This window comes from Acartia tonsa, unplaced genomic scaffold (assembly GCF_053477335.1).
Source record: "Acartia tonsa isolate MP-2025a unplaced genomic scaffold, ASM5347733v1 sca4, whole genome shotgun sequence".
Classification (NCBI taxonomy): domain Eukaryota; kingdom Metazoa; phylum Arthropoda; class Copepoda; order Calanoida; family Acartiidae; genus Acartia; species Acartia tonsa.
The window spans coordinates 90570-116251 of NW_027649598.1; the positions used below are offsets into that span (position 1 = coordinate 90570).

Consider the following 25682-nt stretch of genomic DNA (forward strand, 5'->3'; position numbering starts at 1 on the left):
AGACGAGGGTTAAAACCCCATCTGATACACCCCCCTAAAATAGCCCAGGGGGGTATCAAGTTAAATAGTCAAAAATTACCCATTCTAATAAAAGAAAATGGCCATTGCTAGTTTGTAGCAACCAATCAGTATTAAAGTTTTAAAGATCACGCATGAAAATATGTTTCAACAACAATTTAACAATTTTTCAAAGACACATCCTTTACTTCACGAAGGCGTAAATATTGCCTTAAACACAATGTTCGAACAATGTATTCATAAAACCAATTTTTCAAAATAGCAAAATTATAAAAGGGTAAAAAGTCAGAGAAAGATGAAACAATGGGTTGTTTATTACACTAGTCCCCAAAGTTTTTTTCGTTAGCGTTTCTTATTCGTTGGCTTCACAACTTTAGGGGCGACTTGAATTTTCATTGGTTGATTCATTAAGTTGGTAATTCAACAACTTATTGTAATCTACATAAGGGGTGATTTTGTGTATCATCATTGGGAATATACAACAATTTATCGGCCATTGTCTTATCCCTTTAGATCCCTGGTAAAACGTATGTATGTGATTGTAAAGTTAAGATCCTATAAATGGCCTAATGTTTTGTTAAAGCTACCCAACCCCCTTCAAATACGTATTTAAATATTAAATTTACTTCATAAAGAACTAATGGCTTCGCCCCTGGCATCGAGAGGCTCTGTATTGGAAGAGTGGAGGGTCGCGAGGAATAAAAAATAGCCTAAAACCATTCCGGAAGCTCCTTGAAGCTAGTCTTAATAGTAAAAACCAATCGGTTCGGTGGTTAGCAAGATCTTAACACACAAACAAATAACCTACTGCTTTATTTAATAAGATTGTAATACTAAGTTATTTTTTTATTTGGTATAATATGTCATTTTGAATTTACATAATACTTTACTGTTATTTCTTGAAAAATTTTAAATTAGCTGTTTTATTATTCCTGTTGGTTTGCAAGAAAGTCAGACAGGTAGAAAATTTAGGCAGTAACACAACAATAACAAATAGTAAAGCGTTCATGTGTTTAATTTATACTTCCTTATAATGTAAAATATAATTTAAAAAAACGATATAAAAAGTGATTTATAAGCAAGGAAATAACGTTACCATATCGCCGTTGCAATGGCGTTATTTTCCTACCGTCCGTGGGCGGGAACGGAAAAGACGATTAAGTATTTGCAGCCGGAACATTCGTTATACTATACAAGGTACAAACATTTGGGATCATGGAAAGAAAACGAAGTAGCGGGTTTCGTCGTATTTTCGCAGTAGCTTTTTTCCTATTTTAGCCCATGCTCTAACCCTGCGGAGCAATCATTTACATTTACCTAACCTAAAATAACCTATCAAAAGGTACTGTGAAAATACCACGAAACCCTCTACTTCGTTTTCTTTCCATGATCCAAAAATTGTTAAAATCTATGCTTTTCTACATAGTACGTTCATATCTTTAATTTGGAATCGTCTTACCAAATTCAAATCAAAACATAAAAAGTTTTTCCTATAAAGACATGTTAAAATTGTCCTATTTAGTTTATTTTTGAGTAGCATCTCTAAAATAGTTTTAAAATCTTTAAATGGGTATTTTGTTTATCATCATGGGGGATGAGTATCAATCCATCGTCCATTGTCTTATCCCTTAAGAATCCTGGATAACAATGGAATTTAGCCTTTTCTTTTCACTAGACTTCACTGTTATGGATGTTGTCATCCTAGTATTAGAGTATTTCGTTAAAATATTTGGATCTACTGCAGTTCATGGTAAAATATTGCTTGTAACGAATATTGCCAAAAATCTATGAATTTTAAAGGCTGCTAGCTGCCAAACGGCTCAACGTACAGATCATACCCGCATACCATTTTAAGTGGTATAAGAAGGTCTACAAATAATCTGGAATAGCCAAGATCCAATAATACACAGAGAAAGCTTTACTGAAGAAAAAACGCGTAAAATAGGCCTTTTTCGCGCATTTCTCTTTGCTGCGAGATAATTGTACATTATTGATTTATAGCTATTCCAGATTATTTGTAGGCCTTCTTATGCCGCTTAAAACAGTGTGCGGGCATGATCTGTACGTTCAGCCGTTTGGCAGCTAGAAGCCTTTAAAATTCATAGATTTTTAGCAATATTCGTTACCAGCAATATTTTACCGTGAACTGCAGTAGATCCAAATATTGAAACAAATTCAATGAAATATTTTGAAATAACAATAATATCACTATTTTATAACTTCTTTTTTCACTTGTTTAATATATATTATAACAATATAAATAAAAATCACTTGAATTAACCTGCTTTTATGTCACAAAAAAATTATGTTTTACAGTATGGCTTTGAAACTGATTAAAATCCGGTGGATTAGAACCAGTTCTCAGCCATACTGATCCCACTGTGCATCGTATTATATCCAGTTTCCTTTGAATATGAAAATGCACAATCATAAGATTAAAACCAGTTTTTTAAGCCGATGTCTTCGGTATCTCGGGACTTAAACAAACTGGTCCACGGAAAGCTGTTTATAATACGATGCGAGAAATAACTATTCAATAACTATAAAATAACCCATTTTTTCACTTGTTTAGTATATTATAACAATCTAAATAAAAATCAAGATTACCCATTTCAACACCCCAAATAAAAAAGCGTTGACGTCCTAGCTCTATATAACACAATTTTATACTTTACAGATGGGGTTACAGCGCTCTGCTCGGGATAACCCTCGCGGCGGGACTGGCGGCTAACATCACTTATCTGATGGGGTACATTACCTGCCCCCGCGCTATGCTACAGGTAGATAGATAGATAGATGCCATACACAGACAGGTAGATAGATAGATAGTGAGACATCGTTAGATGGTTTCAAAATTTCTTAAAATGTTTAATATAAAAATACATCGCCCATATTCTCCATAGAGAAGGTCTAGGGAGGTCAGAATAATAGCCTAAAACCACCCGAAGATATTTACATAGCTTCCTTGAAAAGTACATTCAAGTTGTTTTCAGAGATCCTTTCCTTCAGACAAAAAAAAATCATATTAGAGTATTGGCTAATAATGTAAAGTAGTAAGGTTTTACTGTTTGTACTTTAAGATCTCGCTAACTACTGCCCCGTTTGAGTTTTATATCCTCCTTCAATAGATGCTAGGTGCGCAAGGCCTTTAGTCTCTAGCTTTAAAATTACCACAAAACTGATAAGTCCTCCATTTTAAGGTAGCTTCACTTGGGTAACGGGATTGTTTTAGGCTATTTTTCTGCTTTTTCCTACACATTAAAATATAATTCAACGCAATTGCTAGAAATAGTTTATTTGTGTAGACATTTTTTTTAATTTACCCACCAAAATTCTAAAATCCACGAATTTAAAGACACTCTAACTATCACAAATAATCACAAATACGAGGGAGGAATGAAGATTTATTCAAATTGGGGGCGAGGATAATAATAAAGGGGGTTTGGATGGCAAAATCGGATTAAAATTTATGAGGGTTTATTAAATGAAAGGGTATGGGCATTTAGGAGGGGTCCTAAGCACAAAATATTTCAACTTTTATCTTAGTATTATTTATATGGCTAGAAAAAAAACATTTTTAGCCCGGGTCACATTGAAATTTTAGGATGGTTCAAAATTCAAGAATATTAAATTTGTTGTTTCTCCTTATTAATAGTACTTGGATGTCTTTCTGTTTGTCTGTATAAATCTAAAATGAAGGAGATTTGGATGCACATCCCTCATGACGATACACAAAATTACTCCTCCTGTAGATTTAAATTAATGATTGAAACGTTTGAACACTCAACTTAATGAACGAACCAATCAAAATTCCCTGAAGTACCTGCTAAGTTGTCAAGCCAACGAATATGAAAACGTTATTATAAACTTTATTGTCCTCTCTCTCTCTCTCTCTCTCTCTCTCTCTCTCTCTCACTCCCTCTCTCTCTCTCAGTCAACTAATAGGGGAATGTTGATGCTTAAGATATCTAGAACAGCTGTATCTTTTGCTTTCTTATAAATAGTTTTAGCAATTATTTATTGGTTGTTTTGGATTTATGACCAATACGTGAATTTTACTAACAATTGTATATTAACTATAATATCTTTTAAACTTTTGTACTTCTATTTTTTAAAAGCGAAGCTTTTCTATAATTATTACCAGAATGTCCGTATGTCCATTTTAAACATGTTGATTTTTCTACTTTTTTAACAACAAATTTTTATGTGATCTAATTATCCGTTTGATCTGATTTTTGGTATATTGATTCCTGGGACAACTAAAATCAATATCATAAGCGAAGCAACTCTATAATCAAGTCCTAAAAATGTAAGTATGTCCATAAAAATTGTCCTGTATCAAGCAGTTTTTCAACAAATTTACTTATTATTTTGCTTCGACTTATACTTTTATATTCTGATTATTCAGTTTAGACACTATATAAGTATTAATGTCCGTTTGTCATACCGTTCCAGTGCTTCGCTTTTATGGATGTTGTCATCCTTGTTTTATAAAACAGACTTTTTTAGGTTATAAGCAAATCTGAATAGCTCAAATGGACCTTCAATGAGGAGGGGGACTAATTAATAGCCCCTCGTTTTAAAAAAAATGAGCATTCCCCCGGCCAAATCCTGTGCACGCCACTGTATCTATCTATCAATTTAACTTCTATCTATCTATCCATCCATCTATCTATCTATCTAGGTACCGCATATAGCTATAGTTGGCCTGTGTATACGAGATCTACTTGTATGTTTGATAGTCTTCCCAGCAGCGCTAGGTAAATTATACAGCAGCGATGCTACTCTATAAAAAAAAACTAGTTGCTTCGCCCCTTGTCTCCAGGGGAGTTTGGGGATAATAGAAACATGGCCTAAAACCACCCAAAGTTTAAGATTCCCTGAAAAGTACAATCTATTCAGACCTTCAATTTCCAAGATCTTTAGCTTCAGACAAAAAAACTTTTTACTTTATATCATAGACTAGCGGCTACGCCCTTAGAGGCCCCTAGGGCTACGTGATTATGAGTGCGGTTAAAAAAAATAGTTAAAAACCTCCACTGGACCCAAGTACGTTCAAGGAGGGGGGTAAAGGGGTGATTACAAATTACCCCCCCCCCCCCTTATATTTTCGTGTTTGCGGACAAATTATAACATAAATTTTATTATTTTAGATTGGTTGGCAGAGGGTCTGGTCACTTTTAGTGGAGGAGAAAGTATTATAGATAGATAGATAGATAGATAGATAGACAGACAGACATAAATACAGAAAGACAGACAGACATACATACAGAAAGACAGACAGACAGACAGACAGACAGACATACAAACATACATACAGACAGACAGACAGATATACAGATAGACATACAGACAGACAGATAAAAATACATACGGACATACAGACAGACAAACAGACAAACAGAAAGACAGACATACAGATATACAAACAGACAGACAGACAGACATATAGACAAACAGATAGACAGATAGACAGACAGACAGACAGACAGATAAACATACAAACAGACAAACAGATAGACAGTCAGACAGACAGACAAACAGACAAACAGACAGACAGACATACAGATATGCAGACAAACAGACAGACAGACAGACATACAGATATACAGACAAACAGACAGACAGACATACAGACAAACAGACAGACAGAGTTAAAAATATATATGTTTTTTTATTTAAGCATGGTGTGGGGTGGCGGTATTCTTTGATTTCTTTCTCAATGCTGTTTATCCATTTCTATTATTCACACTGGCTCTGATCCTGTACACCAGAAAGGTTCCACCTCCGCGGGCTCCATCCAGGTATAGATATTCATACTTTGATAGACATTTCAGGTTCGGCAATAGGTTAATTACAAGGCTTATTAATAGATAGATATGTATTTTAACATAAGCATACAAAAATAATTTTATTACACATATTTAAATAATTTTATGCGTGGTTAGGTACTTTCATAACCTGGGTTAGTCGTTGCAAAAGCTGAAAATACAAATTTATTTAAATAGATTTTATGGTGTTCTAAAAAGGACAGGTCTATTTGTAGGTTTATTGATAACTTGATAAGTTCATTGATAGGTTCTTTGATAGCTTCATTAATATATTTGTTTGCAGTTTATGTATTTAATATGTAAAACTTAAAAAAGTGATTTTCTTAATGTTGCTATTGTATAGGGAGCCATCTTTGAGGATAGCCTCTAGCCGGATGTCAGCCAGAAGTGGCTACACCCAGAGGACACACCAGTCACAACCACATTCTCAGCAATTGCAAAGGGTAGGTTATTTCATAATATGGTGACATGGAACACGGGGAGAGAGGGGACATTGCCCTGTTTGTTACACTAGTCCCCAAGGTTTTATTCAACGTTTTCATATTCATTGGCTCAACAAATTTGGGGCCTTTTTATTGAATTTTGATTGGTTCATTCATTAAGTTGAGTGCACCCAATTGTAATTTACAGAAGGGATAATTTTGTGAATCATCATTGGGGATGTACATTGATAAGGATGTATATTTAGGTCCCTGGGCGGGCACCCAGTGTTGCCAGCCAGAGACCTGCGAGCCAGAATCAAAATCAGACAGGGGATTTCAGGTAAGCATGGTACTGGTCATTTGCCAGGGGTGAAAAATAAGATTATCTATGTATAATACAAAGTAGAACGATGTTTATCTGTCAGTCTGTCTGTCCGTCTGTCGGTCGGGGATTTTAAAGTTTATTTTTTACTATAGATTGACGTACATACATTCTGGTAACGATTATAGAGTGGCTACGCTTTCTAAATTGTACCTAACTGTTATAGGAATCATCATGCAAAGTTTAAAATCGATAGGACAATTCTTACATGTTAAAATTAACCCAAAAGAGCTAACCGTCCCAGACGGACGGACAGACGGACCGATCCTAATTATAGGAAAGCTTTGCTTTCAAAAAGATTTCTAGTGGCTTAACAATTTTATATTTCTTAGGAGAGGATTTTCAAAATCTCTGAATGGGTCGGTTTCAGGTAATGTTAACCATTTTTTTACTTCGTATCAAAGTTATTTTTTTAATATAAAAACAAGGATGACAACATCCATAAGTAGCGAAGCACAAAAAAACATGTATTGATAAACGGACAAAGTGTAACAAGCAAATGTTCACTGATCATAGAAAAAGCAAGACAATTCTTATAATAAAGTAAAAGGATGTTTGTAAAAGGTAACTTCTCAAAAGGTCTCGGAAAGGTTTAAAACTATTTTAGGGGAGGGTACCACCATTCTCCCAAGATAAATCGCCCCTAGAAAAAATTTTTAAAAGATTTTTAAACTAAAATAAAAAATGGAGTTTAACAACCCCTCGGACCCCCCTTCCCCAAAAAGATATTTTTTTACTTTTTTAAAATCTTGATTTAAAAAAATGAGTCTTTGGATTAAGCTCCCCCCTCCTCAAGGGCCCCTAGAAGCGAAACCGCAAGGTTTGTCCCATTACGAGGTTTGTCACATTAGGAGGTTTGTCCCTTTAGGAGGTTTGTCGGTGTAGAACCTATAACAATAGCCAAAAACCTGTTAAAAAGCAGTCCGACCGCCATAGATATTTTATAGTTGTTTAAATGATGAGAATGTTGACAAAAATTTCAGCCGTGTTCCTTGAATGGGAGCCGAAAAAATCAATTATCTCACTAACGGACGGACGGACATTTGTAAATATAGAGTAGCTTCGCTAATAAAAAGTAATGTAAATCAATTTTATTGTTATACTGGAAATATTTTTAGGTTCCGAGTACGGCGGATCACAAGTTGGCCGTATGAAGCAGCAACAGTTTCTTAGTCCGATGGTAAGCAAAATAGGGTATGGCCGGATATCCGGCCGGATATCCCACCATTTTCAATATCCAGCTGGATATTGAAACAATTCAGCTAAACTATAATGCCGGAAATCCGGTTATCCGACCTGATATCCGGCGATGGCCAGATATCTGGCCCAACCCAAAAGCAAATCAAGAAAAGAAAGAGAGAGAATATGTGGTATCCGCCGAGGATAAATGGCAGACACCGGAGTTCAATTAGATTACGGCAGTGCGACAGACGTGGACACCTTACTATAGAGAAGCTACGCTTCTCTAGCATTCACTAAATAATAATCAACATCTATTTCAGTTGTCACTTTATTGAAGGTCTAAAGAGTACTAAAGCTATATACAACAAACAATAATTACACAGATAGGAATAAATAATCATAACATAAAAGCATTATAATACATATACAATAGTCAGTTTGGGCAATAATGATCCCCCATCCCTGGAAAGGGTGGGGGGAATTAACAATGCAGCTTAACCATAATAAAGCTTGTCAGATTCAATCATTAATTTAAGGCATAGGGAGGGGGTCGGCAGACCCCTTCCCCAGGACTCGGGGGAGGGCCTGTGGCCCTTCCCCGAACCCCGGTCAGGGGTGCCATAGGCATGGCTCACGGTTGCCGAATACCACAACTCTCCCCTCGGAAGGCTGGGAGAGGGTTTCCCTACCAGACTTCCGACAGTGGTTGAGGCCTTCGGTCCGCTCCTTAGGGCTAGATATATATACAAATGATAATGATTCAATGGAATCCTAGTGGTGAGTGTTTCTCATGGCTGATGGCCTCCCAACGTGGGATAGAAGGCAGAGGCTGGCTTTGGTTGGACACGTAGTTCAGCGCCGGCAGGTGTCAGGTTGGCGGGTGGCACAGTTGTTGCTGGGACGGTCAACAGCGGGGCATTCTGGTTGTTGTTGGCAGCGGTTGGGGCACTGGCTGCCAAGTTGACCGTCTGGGCGGCAGCCTGACCTCCCGAGGGGCCGCGGGGTCGTCCAGAGGGTGGTCCTGGCCTGCCTGGGCGGTCATGCCCGCTATCGGCTGATCGCATGGACACCATTTCCTCGGCTGCTTCCCGTCCGATGGGAATGGCATCCCAGTCTACTGAAAAGTCCCGGGACTTGGCATGGGTGAGCCGGGCTCTAGCCAAGGCCTTCCTGTACAAAGTTGGATGGTACAGGAACACTTGTGACATCGCATTCATGGCTGCCCGTACACCTCCTTGTGCTGCTGCCAGGGAAATGATGGTCAGGTCCCCCAGCAATTTGAGGATTAACAACAGCAAGCACAGTATGGCTGCGCCATCTCCCCACTCGTGAATAGCTTGTCTGAACCCAGCCCAGACATCCAGGGCGGCCTCTCCTTCCTCCGCCAGTCGGTCGATGTTGTAGGACACTATCCCATGGTCCCCTGTGGCCGAACAGCTACCTTGCTGAACGCATGAGCCATAGGACAGGCCGGTCAGCATGGCGCTTTTATACGCTGGGAACGCCAGCAGTTGCTGCCAGTCGTTCAACTCAGCCTGCGAATACAAGCCCCCTGAACTGAAGTCATCCAATGGTTCTGTCAGCAGCTGCTTGGGCGTATCCAGCGGGGGTGGCCTCTTCTTAGGAGCGGGGGTTAACTCTATCCAGCCTTCCTCCGCGTGCACAGTCAGGGGGTATGTGGAGGAGCAGGGAATCTTGGTGGCGTGGCCGCTATACACTCGTGTCACGGCGTCTACAAATCCTGTGGGCTCCACCGGTACTTTGTCCCAACATTCCTTGTGTTCACGGACAACATATTTGTTGCGTTGGCAGGTAAGCTGGAGCAGGACATCTCCCCTCAGCACCGAGAACGTGCTCCCCTGGACACGCACCGGGTGGGCCGGGTCTAGTTGCTGGAGCTTCCAGCAGTTGGCCGCTACTTCTTCTGCTGCTGTGCTTTTCATGCGTGTCTCCAGAGTAAATCCAATATAACCTGCATGTATCTGGGCCTGCAAGGGGACATCAACATCCCTGGCCGATACTCTGGGCAGCGCTGCCGCGGCTGGGTCAGCTGCCACGAACAATGCTGGGTGGTTGGTGGCATGGGCCTCAAAGTCGCAGTTTACTATTGAGGTGGGGTTGGTCATGTTGATAAAAAACTGGGCTTGATGGTCAACCAGGAACGCATCCATCACTAGGCTAGGCTGGAGGCTGCGGATCAGCCTCAAGGGGCAATCTCTCCCCAGGTGGTCCCACACGTAGGTTGCTTCCCCAGTGATGCAAGACAGCTCAGAATGGGGACATTCTAAGGCCAGGTGGTCAGATTGGGACTCCACCCGTCCATCCTCTACTACGTAGGTCTCTTCCTTGACCAGCAGCCGTCGCTCCTGGAGCACCAATTCATTGCGGTACAGCTGGCCCTCGAAGTGGACGTCCTCCCCTTCACAACCCACCCCCTCGGGGCTGTTGACGAGGGCGCCCACCATATCGAGGGTGAAGAACAGGGGATGGTTCAGCTGGAACGTCAGTGGCTGGGTCTTGCCTGGCAGCGTGTAGACTCGGTTCCTGGCCAGGTCTCGGCACGTTTCTGGATCTATCTTGGTTGGCCTCATGAGGGTGGGGACCGAGGTCACCTTGAGGTGACCCCATACCCCACACCTGAATGTCCACTGGGACACAGTAAGCTGGCAACTGTATCCTGTTGTTTCCCTAATCTTGACTTGCTGCAGGACGTGTACTTCATGGCCCAGGGGCACCTCCTGGTGTAGAGGTTCCGTGTTGCACATCTTTTCTTTATTGTAGGCTGTGACGTGGGTGGGGTTGGCACAGTCCCATCCCACCAGGACGTAGCTGGTTGTAGGCCACACGGCTGCCAGCAGTAGTCCCCACAGGACCATCCACCAGTGTGAGAAGCTGCCAGACAGCCATCTACCTCGCGCACGCGGCTTGGGATCTTCGGCTCGGGTCATGGCTGCTTCTTGGGGCTGGACACGGCTGGGCTGCTCCTGGCTAGATACAAGTTTCCATTGAGCGTTATCTTTGTGTGGCCGGGGCACCCCGATACCCTCCCCAATGACAGACTGGCAGGCGACTGGCGCTTGCCTTGGTGTCGGCTCCCCTAGCCCCAAGGGGTCCCTTCCCTTGTCCATGGCATGCCCAGTGGCATGGGGCTGAAGTGCGTGTGGCACAGGCTCGCCCTGACTCACGTCCCTCCCCTGCCCTAGGAACTCAGGTGCATGTGGCACAGGCAAGTCCTTATATCCCCAAATTTCAATCTCCCCAGCCTCTGGTGCAGGAGGCACAGGCAAGGCTGGGGTTTTACAATGGTTTGGATACAACACATTTGTTAAATTTAACTTATCCTGGCTCGACTGGAAGTGTTGGGCAGCTGGGTTCCTTCGGCTGGCAGGGGGCGCTGGATGGCGTGTAGTTGGGCTCTCCCTGCAGGCTGGTGGCGCTGGCTGGCTGGGGGTGACGGGTGTCACCCCTTCCTCTGGGACTGCTGGCTCGTTCCAGGATCCAGGTCTCTCGGTGGCGGCGACGGTTGTCGCCCCAGGCACCAGGTTGGAGGCTGGCTCGTTCCAGGATCCAGGTATCTCGGTGGCGGCGACGGTTGTCGCCCCAGGCACCAGATTGGAGGCGCTGGATAGCACCCCCCAGTCTTCGCAGGTGGCGGCGCCGGGTGGCGCCCCATACATCGACTCTGATGTGCTGGCTAGCGCCTCCTGCCTCTCTCGTTCAGCGGCCGCCAGGGCCTCCCCGTACTCCGTCTCAGTGACGCTGGGTAGCGCCCCTCCACTCTTGCTGGGTAGGCTCAGTCGAGCAGGCTCCATCATGTTGAGGCTAAAAGGCTGGGGCCTCAGAACTTCTGGTTCGGCGATGTTGTTGGGTTGCACAAACTCCGGCCCCAGGTGGTTGAGACTGAAGCCCAGGCCAACCCGGTTGGGTTCAGCCGCGCCGCCCAGTACGTTGATCCTAGCTGGAACGGTCCCAAACTGCGGCATCCCGTCGGCTCGGCCCGCGGCGTTGGGGGCGGCTGCTTGCTGCGGTGGTGCTGGGGGCGCACTCCCTTCCATATGGGCCACTCTGCTGGGCTTTCCTGGGGGAGCACCCTTGTCTGCGGTGCGCCTGCGGCCGGCTACCTGGCCCCAGTCAGCTCTGCACTCGGCAGCCGTGTGGCCGTCATAATGGCAACGCTCACACTTGGCAGAACGGTCACGGCGTGGCTGGGTGCGTCTCTCCTCTAGGCTGACTTCCATAGGCGTCGGGCAGTCTCGAGCTCGGTGGCCTTTCCCTTGGCAGCGGAAACAGCGGCCTGGAACCTTGTCATCTGGAGCGACCTTCCCCATCTGGTGGAGACCCGGAGCCAAGGCGCCAATCTCCATTGGCTCCGACTCGTCATATTGGGGCAACTGGATGCTGGCTGATCCTGTGAGCCCGTCGGTAGCGTCCACTTGCGGCGGTTGAGGGAGTCATGGGGCGGCACGCGGTAAGCCGCCCATGACATCTCGAGTCTGCGGATGTGGGAGCTCCAAGATTGCTTGGGCGGTCCTCTATACTCCGGCAGGTTACTCAGCATCAGCTTGCGGTACTCGGCTGGAGCCGGCTGAGGGTCATCCTGAAGCCATCCTGGGACTTGGTCGCCTCCTGGCGCTTGCGGCTGTTCCATCGGGGCAACGGTTCAACGGCGGGACACAAAGTTATAAGGCAATATTATAAATGGTTTGTCACTTGAGGCTTTCTAGCCTAACAGCCAACACTGTTTTATCACTAGGTTGGTAGTTTAGTTACAAAGATATAACTAGCTGTACTTATCACTAGTTGGATTCTGAGGTTGTAGAGTAGGCTGGTAGGGGTAGATAGATGTTGAGGGTCTGAACTGCTGTCAGGAACTGATTTGGTTTTCCTTTATCACACTATAGATAGGAGGGAGGAGCTTGTAATTCTTTATTTTCTAAAAATACCTCTGCTAGATGCTATGGAGTAGCTCCGCTCCGGTGTGTGTGTGTGTGCGTGAAATCTCCTGTCCTTGCAACGCGCTTGCGCACCGTCAAATCCGCGCACACAGGTAAAACGCGCACTTATCCCTCAACTCGCTCTCTCATTGGTCCGCTTTGTCCGTTGAATTTTATGATATTTCCACACTCCGTTGCGCTATCCGTAAATAGCGCTCTGTGTTCCCGGTCACTAGCTCCACACCGTGGGCGGACTTAGTCAAGTGTGGGTAGGAGGGGGGAAGCGCGTGAGGGGACGGGGTAAATCCTTCCGTTCCCCCTGTGAGGAAGGGGGGAGTGCTGTGGGTTTGAGGTAACTGTGTGATGAGGTAATGGTGCCCTTTCTCCTTAATCCTAGGCTTATCTGTTATGTCACCTTGATTGTATTTCCTTCAATGGAGAGTGGGCCCCTCCCTTTCCTCTGAAATAAGGGTGTATTTTTGTTGTGCTGTAGGCTTGGGGTGGTTAGATTGTTTATCAGGGCATTTGTTATATTACATCTAGCTTCTATTTTTGTCCTTATCACAATACATAACAGATTTGTTTACCAAACCTGTTCTATTTTTAGTTGTTATCACAATACACAACAAATCCAAGCCTGTTCTATTTTTAGTTTTATCACAATACACAACAAATTGTTTGCCAATCTTTGCTCATAAATCTATTGTTTAACCATCACACCAGGGTGGTAATCCCTACAATGTGATATAATATCTGTTTTTCTAGATGGGTGGCTGCGTTGTAGCCTCTCAGGATACTTGGAGTTGACGTAGTTTTCTCTGCTTTGGTGCACTACACTCGTATGTTGGCTCGCAGCTCGCAGCTATGTGGCATGTTTCAGCCTATCGGCGGCAGGGAATGTCCCGTCCTGCTAGCGCCGCTGATCCAAATCCGGCTGATGGCGGCAGGGAATGTCCCGTCCTGCTAGCGCCGCTGGTTCGGATCCTGCTATCTCTTGCAGTAAGGTTGGCCTATTTTCAGCCGTTTTGCACTTATTTGGCTTGTTTCAGCCGGTCCGCAGGCCTGTTTCAGCCCTTTGAGCGCTCAATTCTCCGTTAGATGTCGGCGCTTCTCGCGGTTCTTCGTCAAGTTTCGCGGTTTCACTTCCACAACTGCCGGATGCAGAGTTAGACCTTGCTATCCAGGGTGGGTAATTCAGGTTGTCAGTTTTGCCAGTTTCACTGCTGGGAGTACCTTAGCCTCAGCTGCGCGTCTGCTCTACACTTGTGGTTTGCCGTAATCTCACACAGCTGTCACCAAAAGTTGTGGTATCCGCCGAGGATAAATGGCAGACACCGGAGTTCAATTAGATTACGGCAGTGCGACAGACGTGGACACCTTACTATAGAGAAGCTACGCTTCTCTAGCATTCACTAAATAATAATCAACATCTATTTCAGTTGTCACTTTATTGAAGGTCTAAAGAGTACTAAAGCTATATACAACAAACAATAATTACACAGATAGGAATAAATAATCATAACATAAAAGCATTATAATACATATACAATAGTCAGTTTGGGCAATAATGATCCCCCATCCCTGGAAAGGGTGGGGGGAATTAACAATGCAGCTTAACCATAATAAAGCTTGTCAGATTCAATCATTAATTTAAGGCATAGGGAGGGGGTCGGCAGACCCCTTCCCCAGGACTCGGGGGAGGGCCTGTGGCCCTTCCCCGAACCCCGGTCAGGGGTGCCATAGGCATGGCTCACGGTTGCCGAATACCACAAATATACGAAAACTTAAAGAAAAACACGATACCTTTAAAAGTATTTTAAAGAATTACCAAAAGACAAACGGACGTATACGCATATGCTATAGAAATATTAGTTTAAAAATTTTGCTGTCTATCTTAAATAGCAGCCGATAAAACATTTCCCCCATATCGTTACGGACTGACTGACGGACAGACAAAAGGTTTAACATAATATAAAGATTTCTTATTCGTTGGCTCAACAAATTTGGGGGCTATTATAAAATTTTGATTGGTTGGTAAATGAAGTTGAGTGTCCAAACGTTTTAACAACTAATCGTAATCCACAGAATGGGTTATTTCGTGTAACATCACTGCACTGGGGATGTACATCAATTTATCGGCCATTGTCTTATCCCTTTAGATTCCTGGTATCTAAAATGTTCTGCTACTGTAATGTATTAATTAGATGTTTTCGTTTTTAAAGAAACTTTTAGCTTCGCCCCTAACGTCTAGGTTATTGCAAAGGAGGTCAGAAAAATAGCCTAAAGCCCCTCAAAGATATTACCTAATATTTTGTCTAAATGATGATTATTTTCAGCGTGGTATTGAGGAGGAGTACACAAATGGTCGGGGCCAGAGGTCGGTCAGTCCTGTCGGTAGTGACCTATGGGAGTCAGCCAGCTTGGATTATCCTGGCAGGGATGATTTACCAGGAGAGTTCGATCCTATTGATGAATATGATGTAAGTTTGATTGATATATTGATATAGATTGATTGATTGATAGATTTATATATTGATAGATTGAAAGATTGATAAATAGATTGATTAATTGAAAGATTGATAGATAGATTGAAAGATTGATAGATTGATAGATATATTGATAGTTAGATTTATAGATAGATTGATAGATTAATAGATTGATAGATTGATAGATTGATAGATTGATAGATTGATAGATTGATAGATTGATAGATTGATAGATTGATAGATTGATAGATTGATAGATTGATAGATTGATAGATTGATAGATTGATAGATTGATAGATTGATAGATTGATAGATTGATAGATTGATAGATTGATAGCTATGCAATAATTAGATATACTGTTAGGCTAGGTTAAGTTTAATGTGTTTACAAGGTACAGGCAACGAAAATTTTCGACTATATAATTTTTAGAGAGCTAGCTTTATCCTAAAAATTTCAACTTTTCATAACTAACTTATTTTATGTTTTGTCATATGCTTCATATTATACGAGGGAAATAATTTACCCAAGAAAAGCTTTATCCTAAGATATGTGACAATTTATAGTGGACTCATAATGCGAACGAAAGAAAAAAATATTAGGTCCTAAAAATGTATGTCCATAAACATTATTTTGTATCAAGCAGTTTTTCCACAAATTTACTTACAATTTTGCTTCGATTCTTATACATTTATATTGTGATCACTCAGTTCTGAAACTGTTCTGTTGATGTCCGTTTGTCCTACCGTTTCAATGCTTCGCTTTTATGGATGTTGTCATCCTTGTCTCTATTATAAGTAGATAGAAAGATACAATAAAACCTAATATACTTTTAAAAAAATTATTTTCAAAAAGGACGAACCTCGACTGAGAGAGTGGATGCGCCTCTTTGTTCCTTTGTCATTCTTGTTGGCATTCGGATTTGGAATTCCTGCTGCTATCAACATTGAAACAGGTACTTGACACATTTTTTTGGGCTAAAAAACTAAATTTTTATAACCGCGGAAAGCTGTTTATGATACGATGCGATAAATAACAATATCTTTTTCTAATATGTAGCATATCCCAGGAATCTAATGAGATAAGACAATGGTCGATAAATTAATTACATCCCCAATGATGATACAAAACTACCCCTTTCTGTAGATTACAATGAGTGGTTGAAACGTTTTGACACTCAACCTAATGAACTAAGTATTCAAAATTAAATAGATGTCCCCAAAGTTGTTTAACCTAAAGTAATAAACAAGTTCTTATCAATCTATTTAACTATCTTTTTTTTCTAATTTTATATCATATTTTTTGTATATCTATCTGTTAAAACATTTAAAAAATAATGTCCTTCTTTATATCTATCTATTTAGAAACTAGACCTAACTGCTTTGTGAAAGTCGATCCATTTAGGGAGGCCGACAGTAGATTTATTATCCGTGACCCAGGTAAAAACCATTATTCAGACACACTAGAGGCCTCTAGGGGCACTTGGGGGAAGTGTGTGTGTGTGTGGGGGGGGGGGGATTATATCAACCCTCCACTTTCAATATGATTTTTTTATAAAATTTTAAATTGCGATTTTTTTTCTAGGGTGATTTTTCTTGGGGTTTACTATGTGTTTATAAGCAAACGGGTGCTCTAACCATTGGGGGTCAATTTCCTAACCCTTGTGGGCAATCATTAACATTTACTTAACCTAACCTAAAATAATCTATCAAAAGCTATTGTTTAAATACAATGATACCCGCTACTTCGTTTTCATTCATATATTTTATATATTTCTTTTTAATTCATGTTTTTAATTTTTTTAGGGTACAACTTGATGCTTTGTTCAGTTATTGTGACATATTTAGCCCCTGTAGCCATCCTACTTATGCTTTCTTTGCTACTTTGTACCACCAGATGGACAAAGGTAGATATTCTTTGCTACTTTGTACCACCAGATGGACTAAGGTAGATATTCTTTGTTACTTTGTACCACCAGATGGACTAAGGTAGATATTCTTTGCTACTTTGTACCACCAGATGGACTAAGGTAGGTATTCTTTGCTACTTTGTACCACCAGATGGACTAAGGTAGATATTCTTTGTTACTTTGTACCACCAGATGGACTAAGGTAGATATTCTTTGCTACTTTGTACCACCATTGGACTAAGGTAGATATTCTTTGCTACTTTGTACCACCAGATGGACTAAGGTAGATATTCTTTGCTACTTTGTACCACCAGATGGACTAAGGTAGATATTCTTTGCTACTTTGTACCACCAGATGGACTAAGGTACAGATATACATAAATAGATAGATAGATATTTCATAGGTCCTCATGGGGAGGCTACAATGTCAAGGAGAACCAAACAGGTTCAGCGGTTAACAAGATTCTTCAGTACAAACGGACAGACAAACTAACAAACATCCTTTTACTTTATTATAAGTAACTAGCGGCTACGCCCCCTAGAAGCCTCTAGAAGGTAGGAGGGGGAAAAGTCGACCTTATCACATTTAAAATTTGAGTTTCAAGAGTAAAACAAATTTTTTCAGGGGGGGGGAGGGGGGTGAAGACTCTCTCCCAAAAAATAGTTTAAAACCTTCCCAGGACCTATAAGAAGCTTCACTGTAAAGGAAAACAATATCGGTTCAGCGGTTAGCGAGATCCTTCGGGACAGACAAAAAACGCTTACTACTTTATATAATAGAATTATTATTTTTCAGAGCATAAAAGATCTACAAAACGGTTTCGCTTAGAGTTGCCTAATTTATACACTTCTAAATATAGATCCAAATTGTTCGCTAGGCTTCTCTAAATAAATCAGTTGATTTAACGACTTTTTTTGCATATAGTGTATTTTAGTTTCATTTAAAAAAACTATTTTCATTTATAGTTTTCTTAAAAACAGACAAAAATTTTAAAATATTTTGTAATCAACATAAAAATAACTAAGTGATTGGTTTATAAATCAAATTTAAAAATTAAACACTGAATTAAACACATCGCAATCATATAAATTAGGTTTACATAAATCCTTAATGGTGATGTTAAGTTTTAAGTTAAAAGTAATAAAATTAAATTATTGTATTAGAATAGACGTATGGACTTTCTGGTAATGATTGCTAAATATTCTACATTCTGTTAGGGGAATCATCCTAAAATATTCAAAATCGATAGGACAATTCTAACATGCCAAAATTAACGATGGGAGCTACCGCTATAGATGAGCGAAAAGCTTTGCTTTAAAGTGTTTAGTTTTACTTTATATTCTAAAGTGATGGGAAAGAGGGGACATTAGACTTCTAATTAAAATGGTAACCAATGTTCTGTGTCCACGTAGTCTTATAAGTTGGCTCTGAGCTTTATTTACTTGTATTTAGTTAATATAAATCCTTTGTGCGTTAAATTCTGAACAGTAGGATTGCAAATCCCTCAAGAAATCGTTTTCAATTAATATCATTGAATGTAATCGAAATAGTTAATAGTTATTGTTATGTTAACGTCAGCTTTTAAGTTATATATTTATAAAACAGAAATTTTTTTTGTTAGCAACGTCATTTTGTTTATAGCTAGTAGCAAAAGACAATAAATAAAACATTTAACTTTTGTAACAAATTTAATGATTTTAATGCATTTTATGTACTTAATGTATATTTGAGTAATAAACATATAAGATAATATACAAAATTATAAAGCCTAGCGGATTAATTTTAAACTAAAGTGTGAAATGTGTATTTTCAGCTAAACAGACAAAGAGCTGGGATGAGTTAGGACAGGTGGAAGGGCGGAATAATTGGATAGGTAGATAAAGAAACCAGTCTTTTATTTGCCAGTATGACAACGAAACCACTGGTTTATGACCAGATCTGAGCCATACTGAAAAACCATGTATAATATGGTATTGGAAACAATTTTTAAGAACGATAAAATAATAATAAAACCAATACTAGTTTGGTTGGCCTAGAATTAATATAATTTGTATTATTATTATAATTTGTAATTCTTCTATCTGCGGAAAGCTGTCCGTAATACGATGCGATAAATATCTAAAAAAAAAATTGAAAGGGTGAATTAGAACATTAATAAACGCCAACAAGTAAATACGTTTTTCCTTATTTTGCTTTTTATCTTTATTCATCTATCTATATATATATATATAATATATCTATCTATCTAACTTTTTATCTATCTATCTAACTTTTTATCTACCCATCTATCTATCTATCTACCTATCAACCTTTCTATCTATCTATCTACTATACCTATCTATCTATCTATCTACCAACCTGTCTATATATCTATCTATCAACCTATCTATCTACCTATCTATCTACCTATCTATCTATCTATCTATCTATCTATCTATCTATCTACCTATCTATCTACCTATCTATCTATCTATCTATTTTAGGATGGAAAGCTGAACAGATTTTACAAGATGTGTATAGCCCTGTCCTTATTTTTTGTCGCGGTTAAATCTCCCATAGGTAGGTAACAAAGATCTTAAGGGATAAGACAATTGCCGATAAATTAATATACATCCTTAATGATTATACACAAAATTAGCCCTTATATGTAGATTACAATTAGTTGTTGAAGCATAAAGACACTCAACTTAATGAACCAACTAATAAAAATTAATCAAAAGTACCCAGGGTTGTTAAGCCAACGAATAGGAAAACATTAATATAAAACTTTGGGGATTAGTGTAATTAACAGCCCAATGAACCCTCCCTCCCTCCATTAGTAATAAAAAAATACGAGGGTCGAAATTTAAGGACGATAAAATTTCCGAAAGCTAGATTCTAAGATATTTAAGTATTTATATCCAGAGAGAGAGGGTGGACAAAGGGCTGTTTATGTTATGTTATTGATATACTTTGCTCCAAGAGGTGATAAAAAAAAATTGAGCGAAATACGTAAAAGGACCAAGGAAATCCCTTACAAAAAAATGGGGGGAGGATTTTTTGTTTTTTTGGGGAGGTTGGGGGTGTCCCACCCCCAAAGAAAATAGCCTAAAACCACCACAGGACCAGTAGGTATATTCCCTGAAGAGTAGAATCCGATCGGTTCAGTGGTTAACGAGATCTTAAGGGACGGACGGACGGACGGACGGACAGACAGACAGACGGACAGACATCGTTCTACTTTGTATTATAGATTGTCTTGGTTTTTCAATGTTTTTATTTATGTTGTTTTTAGATATTATCCAGTTTCAAAACTTGTTAGAGGTTAGTTATGGAAACCGGATTGTTAATACACTCTCCAGTGAAATGGGTATGTAAAATGTAGATAGATAGATAGAAATAGATAGATAAATAGATAGATAGATAGACAGACAGACAGATAGACAGAACAGATAGACAGAACAGATAGACAGAACAGATAGACAGAACAGATAGATAGATAGACAGACAGACAGATAGATAGATAGACATATTAAAGTCAAACAAAGAGACAGACAGATGTAAGACAGACAAACAGACAGACAGCTAAAGGACAAACAAACAGACAGACAGCTGAAAGACAATTAAACAGACAAACAGTGAAATACAGACAAACTGATTGACAACTGAAAGACAGACAAACAGTTTAAAGACAAACAAGCAGAAAGATATTTGAAAGACAAACAAACAGACAGACAGCTCAAAGACAAACAGACAGACAGCTGAAATACAAACAAACAGACAGACAGATGAAAGACAAACAAACAGACAGACAGCTAAAAGAAAAACAGACAGATAGACAAATAAATTGAAAGACAGATGAAAGACAAACAAACAGGCAGAGAGCTAAAAGAGAAACAAACAGACAGACAGCTAAAAGACAAATGAACAGACAAACAGCTGAAAGACAATCAATTAGACAGACATCTGAAAGACAATCAAACAGACAGACAGATGAAAGACAATCAAACAGACAGACAGATGTAAGACAGACAAACTGACAGACATCTGAAAGACAAAAGACAAACAAACAGACAGACAGCTGAAAGACAATCAAACAGATAGACATGAAAGACATCTGAAAGACAAAAGACAAACAAACAGACAGACAGATGAAAGACAATCAAACAGACAGACAGCTGAAAAACAATCAAACAGACAGACATGAAAGACATCTGAAAGACAAAAGACAAACAAACAGACAGACAGATGAAAGACAATCAAACAGACAGACAGCTCAAAGACAAACAGACAGACAGCTGAAATACAAACAAACAGACAGACTTATGAAAGACAAACAAACAGACAGACAGCTCAAAGACAAACAGACAGACAGCTGAAATACAAACAAACAGACAGACAACTGAAAGACAAACAAACAGACAGACAGCAAAGAAGGGACCAAAGAGACAGATAGACAAATAAACAGAAAGACAGATGAAAGACAAACAAACAGGCAGAGAGCTAAAAGAGAAACAAACATACAGACAGCTAAAAGACAAATGAACAGACAGCTGAAATACAAACAAACCGACAGACAACTGAAATACAAACAAACAGACAGACAGCTAGAAGACAAACAGACAGACAGCTGAAAGACAATTAAACAGACAGACAGTGAAATACAGACAAACAAATTGACAACTGAAAGACAAACAAACAGACAAACAGTTAAAAGACAAACAAGCAGAAAGATAGATGAAAGACAAACAAACAGACAAACAGTTAAAAGACAAACAAACAGACAGACATCTGAAAGACAAACAAACAGACAGACAGCTAAAAGACAAACAAACAGACAGACATCTGAATGACAAACAAAGAGACAGAGAGCTAAAAGACATACAAACAGACAGACAGCTAAAAGACAAACAAAGAGACAGACAGCTAAAAGACAAAACACAAACAGACAGTTGAAAGATAAATAAACAGACAGACAGCTGAAAGACAAAAGACAAACAAACAGACAGACAGCTGAAAGACAATCAAACAGACAGACAGATGAAAGACATCTGAAAGACAAAAGACAAACAAAGAGACAGACAGCTGAAAGACAATTAAACAGACAGACAGATGAAACACAAACAAACAGAACAGACAGACAAATGAAAGACAAACAAGAAGAAAGACAGCTGAAAGAAAAAACAAACAGACAGACAGCTAAAAGACAGACAAACTGACAGACATCTGAAAGACAATCAAACAGACAGACAGATGAAAGACTTCTGAAAGACAAAAGACAAACAAACAGACAGACAGCTGAAAGACAATCAAACAGACAGACAGATGAAAGACTTCTGAAAGACAAAAGACAAACAAACAGACAGACAGCTGAAAGACAAACAAACACATTAATAATAATGTGATGATTCTTTTAGAATATGAGATATTACTGGTATGGTCGTCTTTGCTTCCTGTTATAGCCAATCCTATCATTTACCTCACCTGCGTTTCTGATTATAGGTAAATTATAATAGATAGATAGATAGATTTATAATTAGATAGATAGAATGGTAGATAATTGGATTGATGAATAGATAGATAGGTTAAAGGTATTATTTTGTTATACCTGAACCTGGATAACCTCTAGATAACCTGAACAACCATTAAATAAGTCCCCCATAGTTTGAGTAATGAATAAGAAAACGATATTATAAAGCTTTAGAGGACTAGTGTAATGTATAGTCCAATGTTCCCTCCCTTCCTGGTGGAAGGGGGAGTTAATAAAACGGTATTAATTGAAATAATTGGATGATATAAAATAACTGCGGAAATGAATTCACACCACTACATTATGTGTTATGTATTTCTATGTTACCCATGTACATACATTAAATTTACTAGACTCAAATTAAGCCTAACTTTTACTGTTTAATAGTTTACTAGTATTATGGTTTTAATGTATTTTTAGCTTGTTAACATATGGAAATTATTGTCCTTATTTTTCCTACATTCTTCTGTTGTTGTTTTTTCTATGTCAAAATATATAGATATATAGAGCATAAATTATGTCTATTTAGGTCACCTCGGTTTTTAGTAGAATCCTTTATTTGTCTTGACACTTAAACAACCCTCCCCTCTCCCAACATTTTCAAAAGAATTTCTAACCTAGCAGGGCTCTAACCCCCCCCCCCTGTTATCTAATCTAAAAGGGTGGGGTGGGGGCGGTTATAGATCAACTCGCTAAATAATGAAAAATTTCGTCTTTTTTCATTTTGTCTATCCATTTATATAAATAGCGTCTGTACGGTTTTAATACTTTTACGCTATGTCTCTAAAAGCCTAAGGGGGGGGGGGGGCGATGATGAACCCTCCACATTCAAGTTTAGCTTTAAAAAAGGTTAAATTAGGGGGATTAGGTTAGGGGAATTTTTCTAACGAAAAAAAGGTGAGACCTTATAGGACCTATAGGAAGTTTCACAATAAAGGAGAACCATATCAGTTCAGAGATCCTTTGCTACAGATAGATATCCTGTTACGTCTATGTAAGCATATGTATGTTAGAATTGCACTATCTATTTAAAACTTTAAGAACCAATATATAGCTTCCTTAAATATCACATACATATATGTCGTTACAGCTGTTTTAAGGATCTTAGGGGACACACAAACATACAGAAAATCAGCCCATTTCTTTTTAATGGATGCTTGTATAATACAAATAATTACCTTTTTGCTGACGTTTTAGTTGTGGTATTTATAATTAATTCAGGGAAAAAATAAAAATATTTATTTATCGCATCGTAAAACAGAAAGATTTCCGCGGAAATTAAAATAAAAATTTGTTAGCCGCGAGAGGGCGAAAGCCTGAGCTAAAAATTGGTATTGATATTATGATTTTTTTTTTTAAATATTCTTAGAATTTTTTTTGTAATATGAGGCAATACTTGATTTTTCAGTATGGCTGAGAACCGGTTCTAATCCAGCGGATTTTGATTTAGGAAACAGGAAAAAATTGGAGGGGTTGTTTTTTTTCTAGAGGTGATTTCTCTTGGAAGGGTGGTGGTACCCTTCCCAAAAAAAAGATATAAACCTTCCCAGGACCTTTTGAGAAGCTACATTGCAAAGTAGAACCATATTGGTCCAGTGGTTAACGAGATCCTTCGGTGCATCATAGACATCCAGTTACTTTTACATAAGGGCCCGATACATGATTTTTCATTATGGTTTTCTTTCCATGATCTTCTTATTTTCATGATTCTTATTTGATTTTAGGGTTAATATAGCTGAAGCATGGAAAAGTTTGAGAAATAGAAAGGTAAAAATTATTTTTTTGATAATTTTTTTTAAAGCGAAGAGTTTCTATAATTAAGGTCGGTCGGTAAGTCCGTCCGTAACGGTTAGCTCGTTAATTTAGGCATGTTAGAACTGTCCTTTTGATTTCAAACTTTGCTTAGTAATTCCTGTAGTAGTTAAGTACGATTTAGTAGCAACTCTATAATCGTTACTAGAATGTTCGTACGTCTATTTTAAACATATATATTCTTAACTTTTTGAACAACAAATGTTTATGTGATATAATGATCCGATTAATCTGATTTTTGGAATACTGATTCCTAGAACAACAAAGTACAATGTTATAAACGAAGTTTCTATATAATCAAGTCCTAAAAATGTAAGTTTGTCCTTTAACAGTATTCTGTTTTTAAGCAGTCTTTTACTTAAATATAGTTTATACTTAAACATTTATATTATGATTATTTATTTCTGACACTGTACAAGTGTTAATGTTCCTTTGTCCTTTGCTTTTATGGATGTTGTCATCCTTGTTTTTAAGCGTTTCATTATTTTTTTTTATTTAGATCTCAGAGGAGGAATATTTTCCTGAAACAAAAGAAACTCAGGAGTCTGACGTTCTTTAGATCTTAATGGACTTATTATTAGTTTAATGGACTTATTATTAGTAGTTAATAACAAGGATGATTACGTATAATAGTAGCGATTTTTTTAATCAATAATTTATTGATTTGGTCAATTGCATGCAAGAAAGGGGGTGTAGTAGCGATGCCTTTCCGGAGAGGGTGTGTATGGAGGACAACCCCCCCCCCCCCGTCATATTGAATATTTTTAGCCCCCTTAAGGTTAATAATCCCCCCTGGAATAACGCTGCGCACGCCACTTAATAAAATACCCCCTCCCCCACTTGATACGAAAAAAACTGTTTCTAACCCTGTGGGGATATTCTTAAATAACATTATAAGAGTAAATACGTTACTAAAAGATTATCTAAGACAAACAGTATTATAAAAAAGTGTATTTTTTTCAATATGGCTTCGAATCAACTGGATATTAAAACCATACCATGGTTCTGAGCCATATTGAAAAATCATGTTTCGTATCATATTAAATTAAGAGAAATTAATGTATTTTTAAAACAATAGAAAAAAAAGTAGTTTAAAAAATTATGAAATTTAAGTAAAAGAATGATATATTTTATAGTTATAATAGTTTATAAAACAATCTTCAACCTTTCTTTTGCCTAAAATCTTCAAGACACCAAT

General features: G+C 39.0%; 1 protein-coding gene across 1 annotated transcript; it reads left to right on the forward strand.

The window, feature by feature from the left end:
• Window positions 1-1044: 1044 nt before the first annotated feature.
• Window positions 1045-25173, forward strand: LOC145311317 (uncharacterized). The gene is made up of 18 exons (XM_080150523.1): window positions 1045-1215; window positions 2696-2798; window positions 4703-4778; window positions 5172-5213; window positions 5702-5822; window positions 6193-6292; window positions 6538-6611; window positions 6986-7023; window positions 7772-7833; window positions 15106-15249; window positions 16109-16208; window positions 16618-16692; window positions 17059-17159; window positions 19647-19722; window positions 20438-20512; window positions 22560-22644; window positions 24397-24439; window positions 24984-25173. Exons 1-18 carry the CDS (start codon window positions 1130-1132, stop codon window positions 25041-25043), a joined length of 1461 nt encoding a protein of 486 aa, XP_080006649.1. The 5' UTR covers window positions 1045-1129; the 3' UTR covers window positions 25044-25173.
• The last annotated feature ends 509 nt before the right edge of the window (window positions 25174-25682 follow it).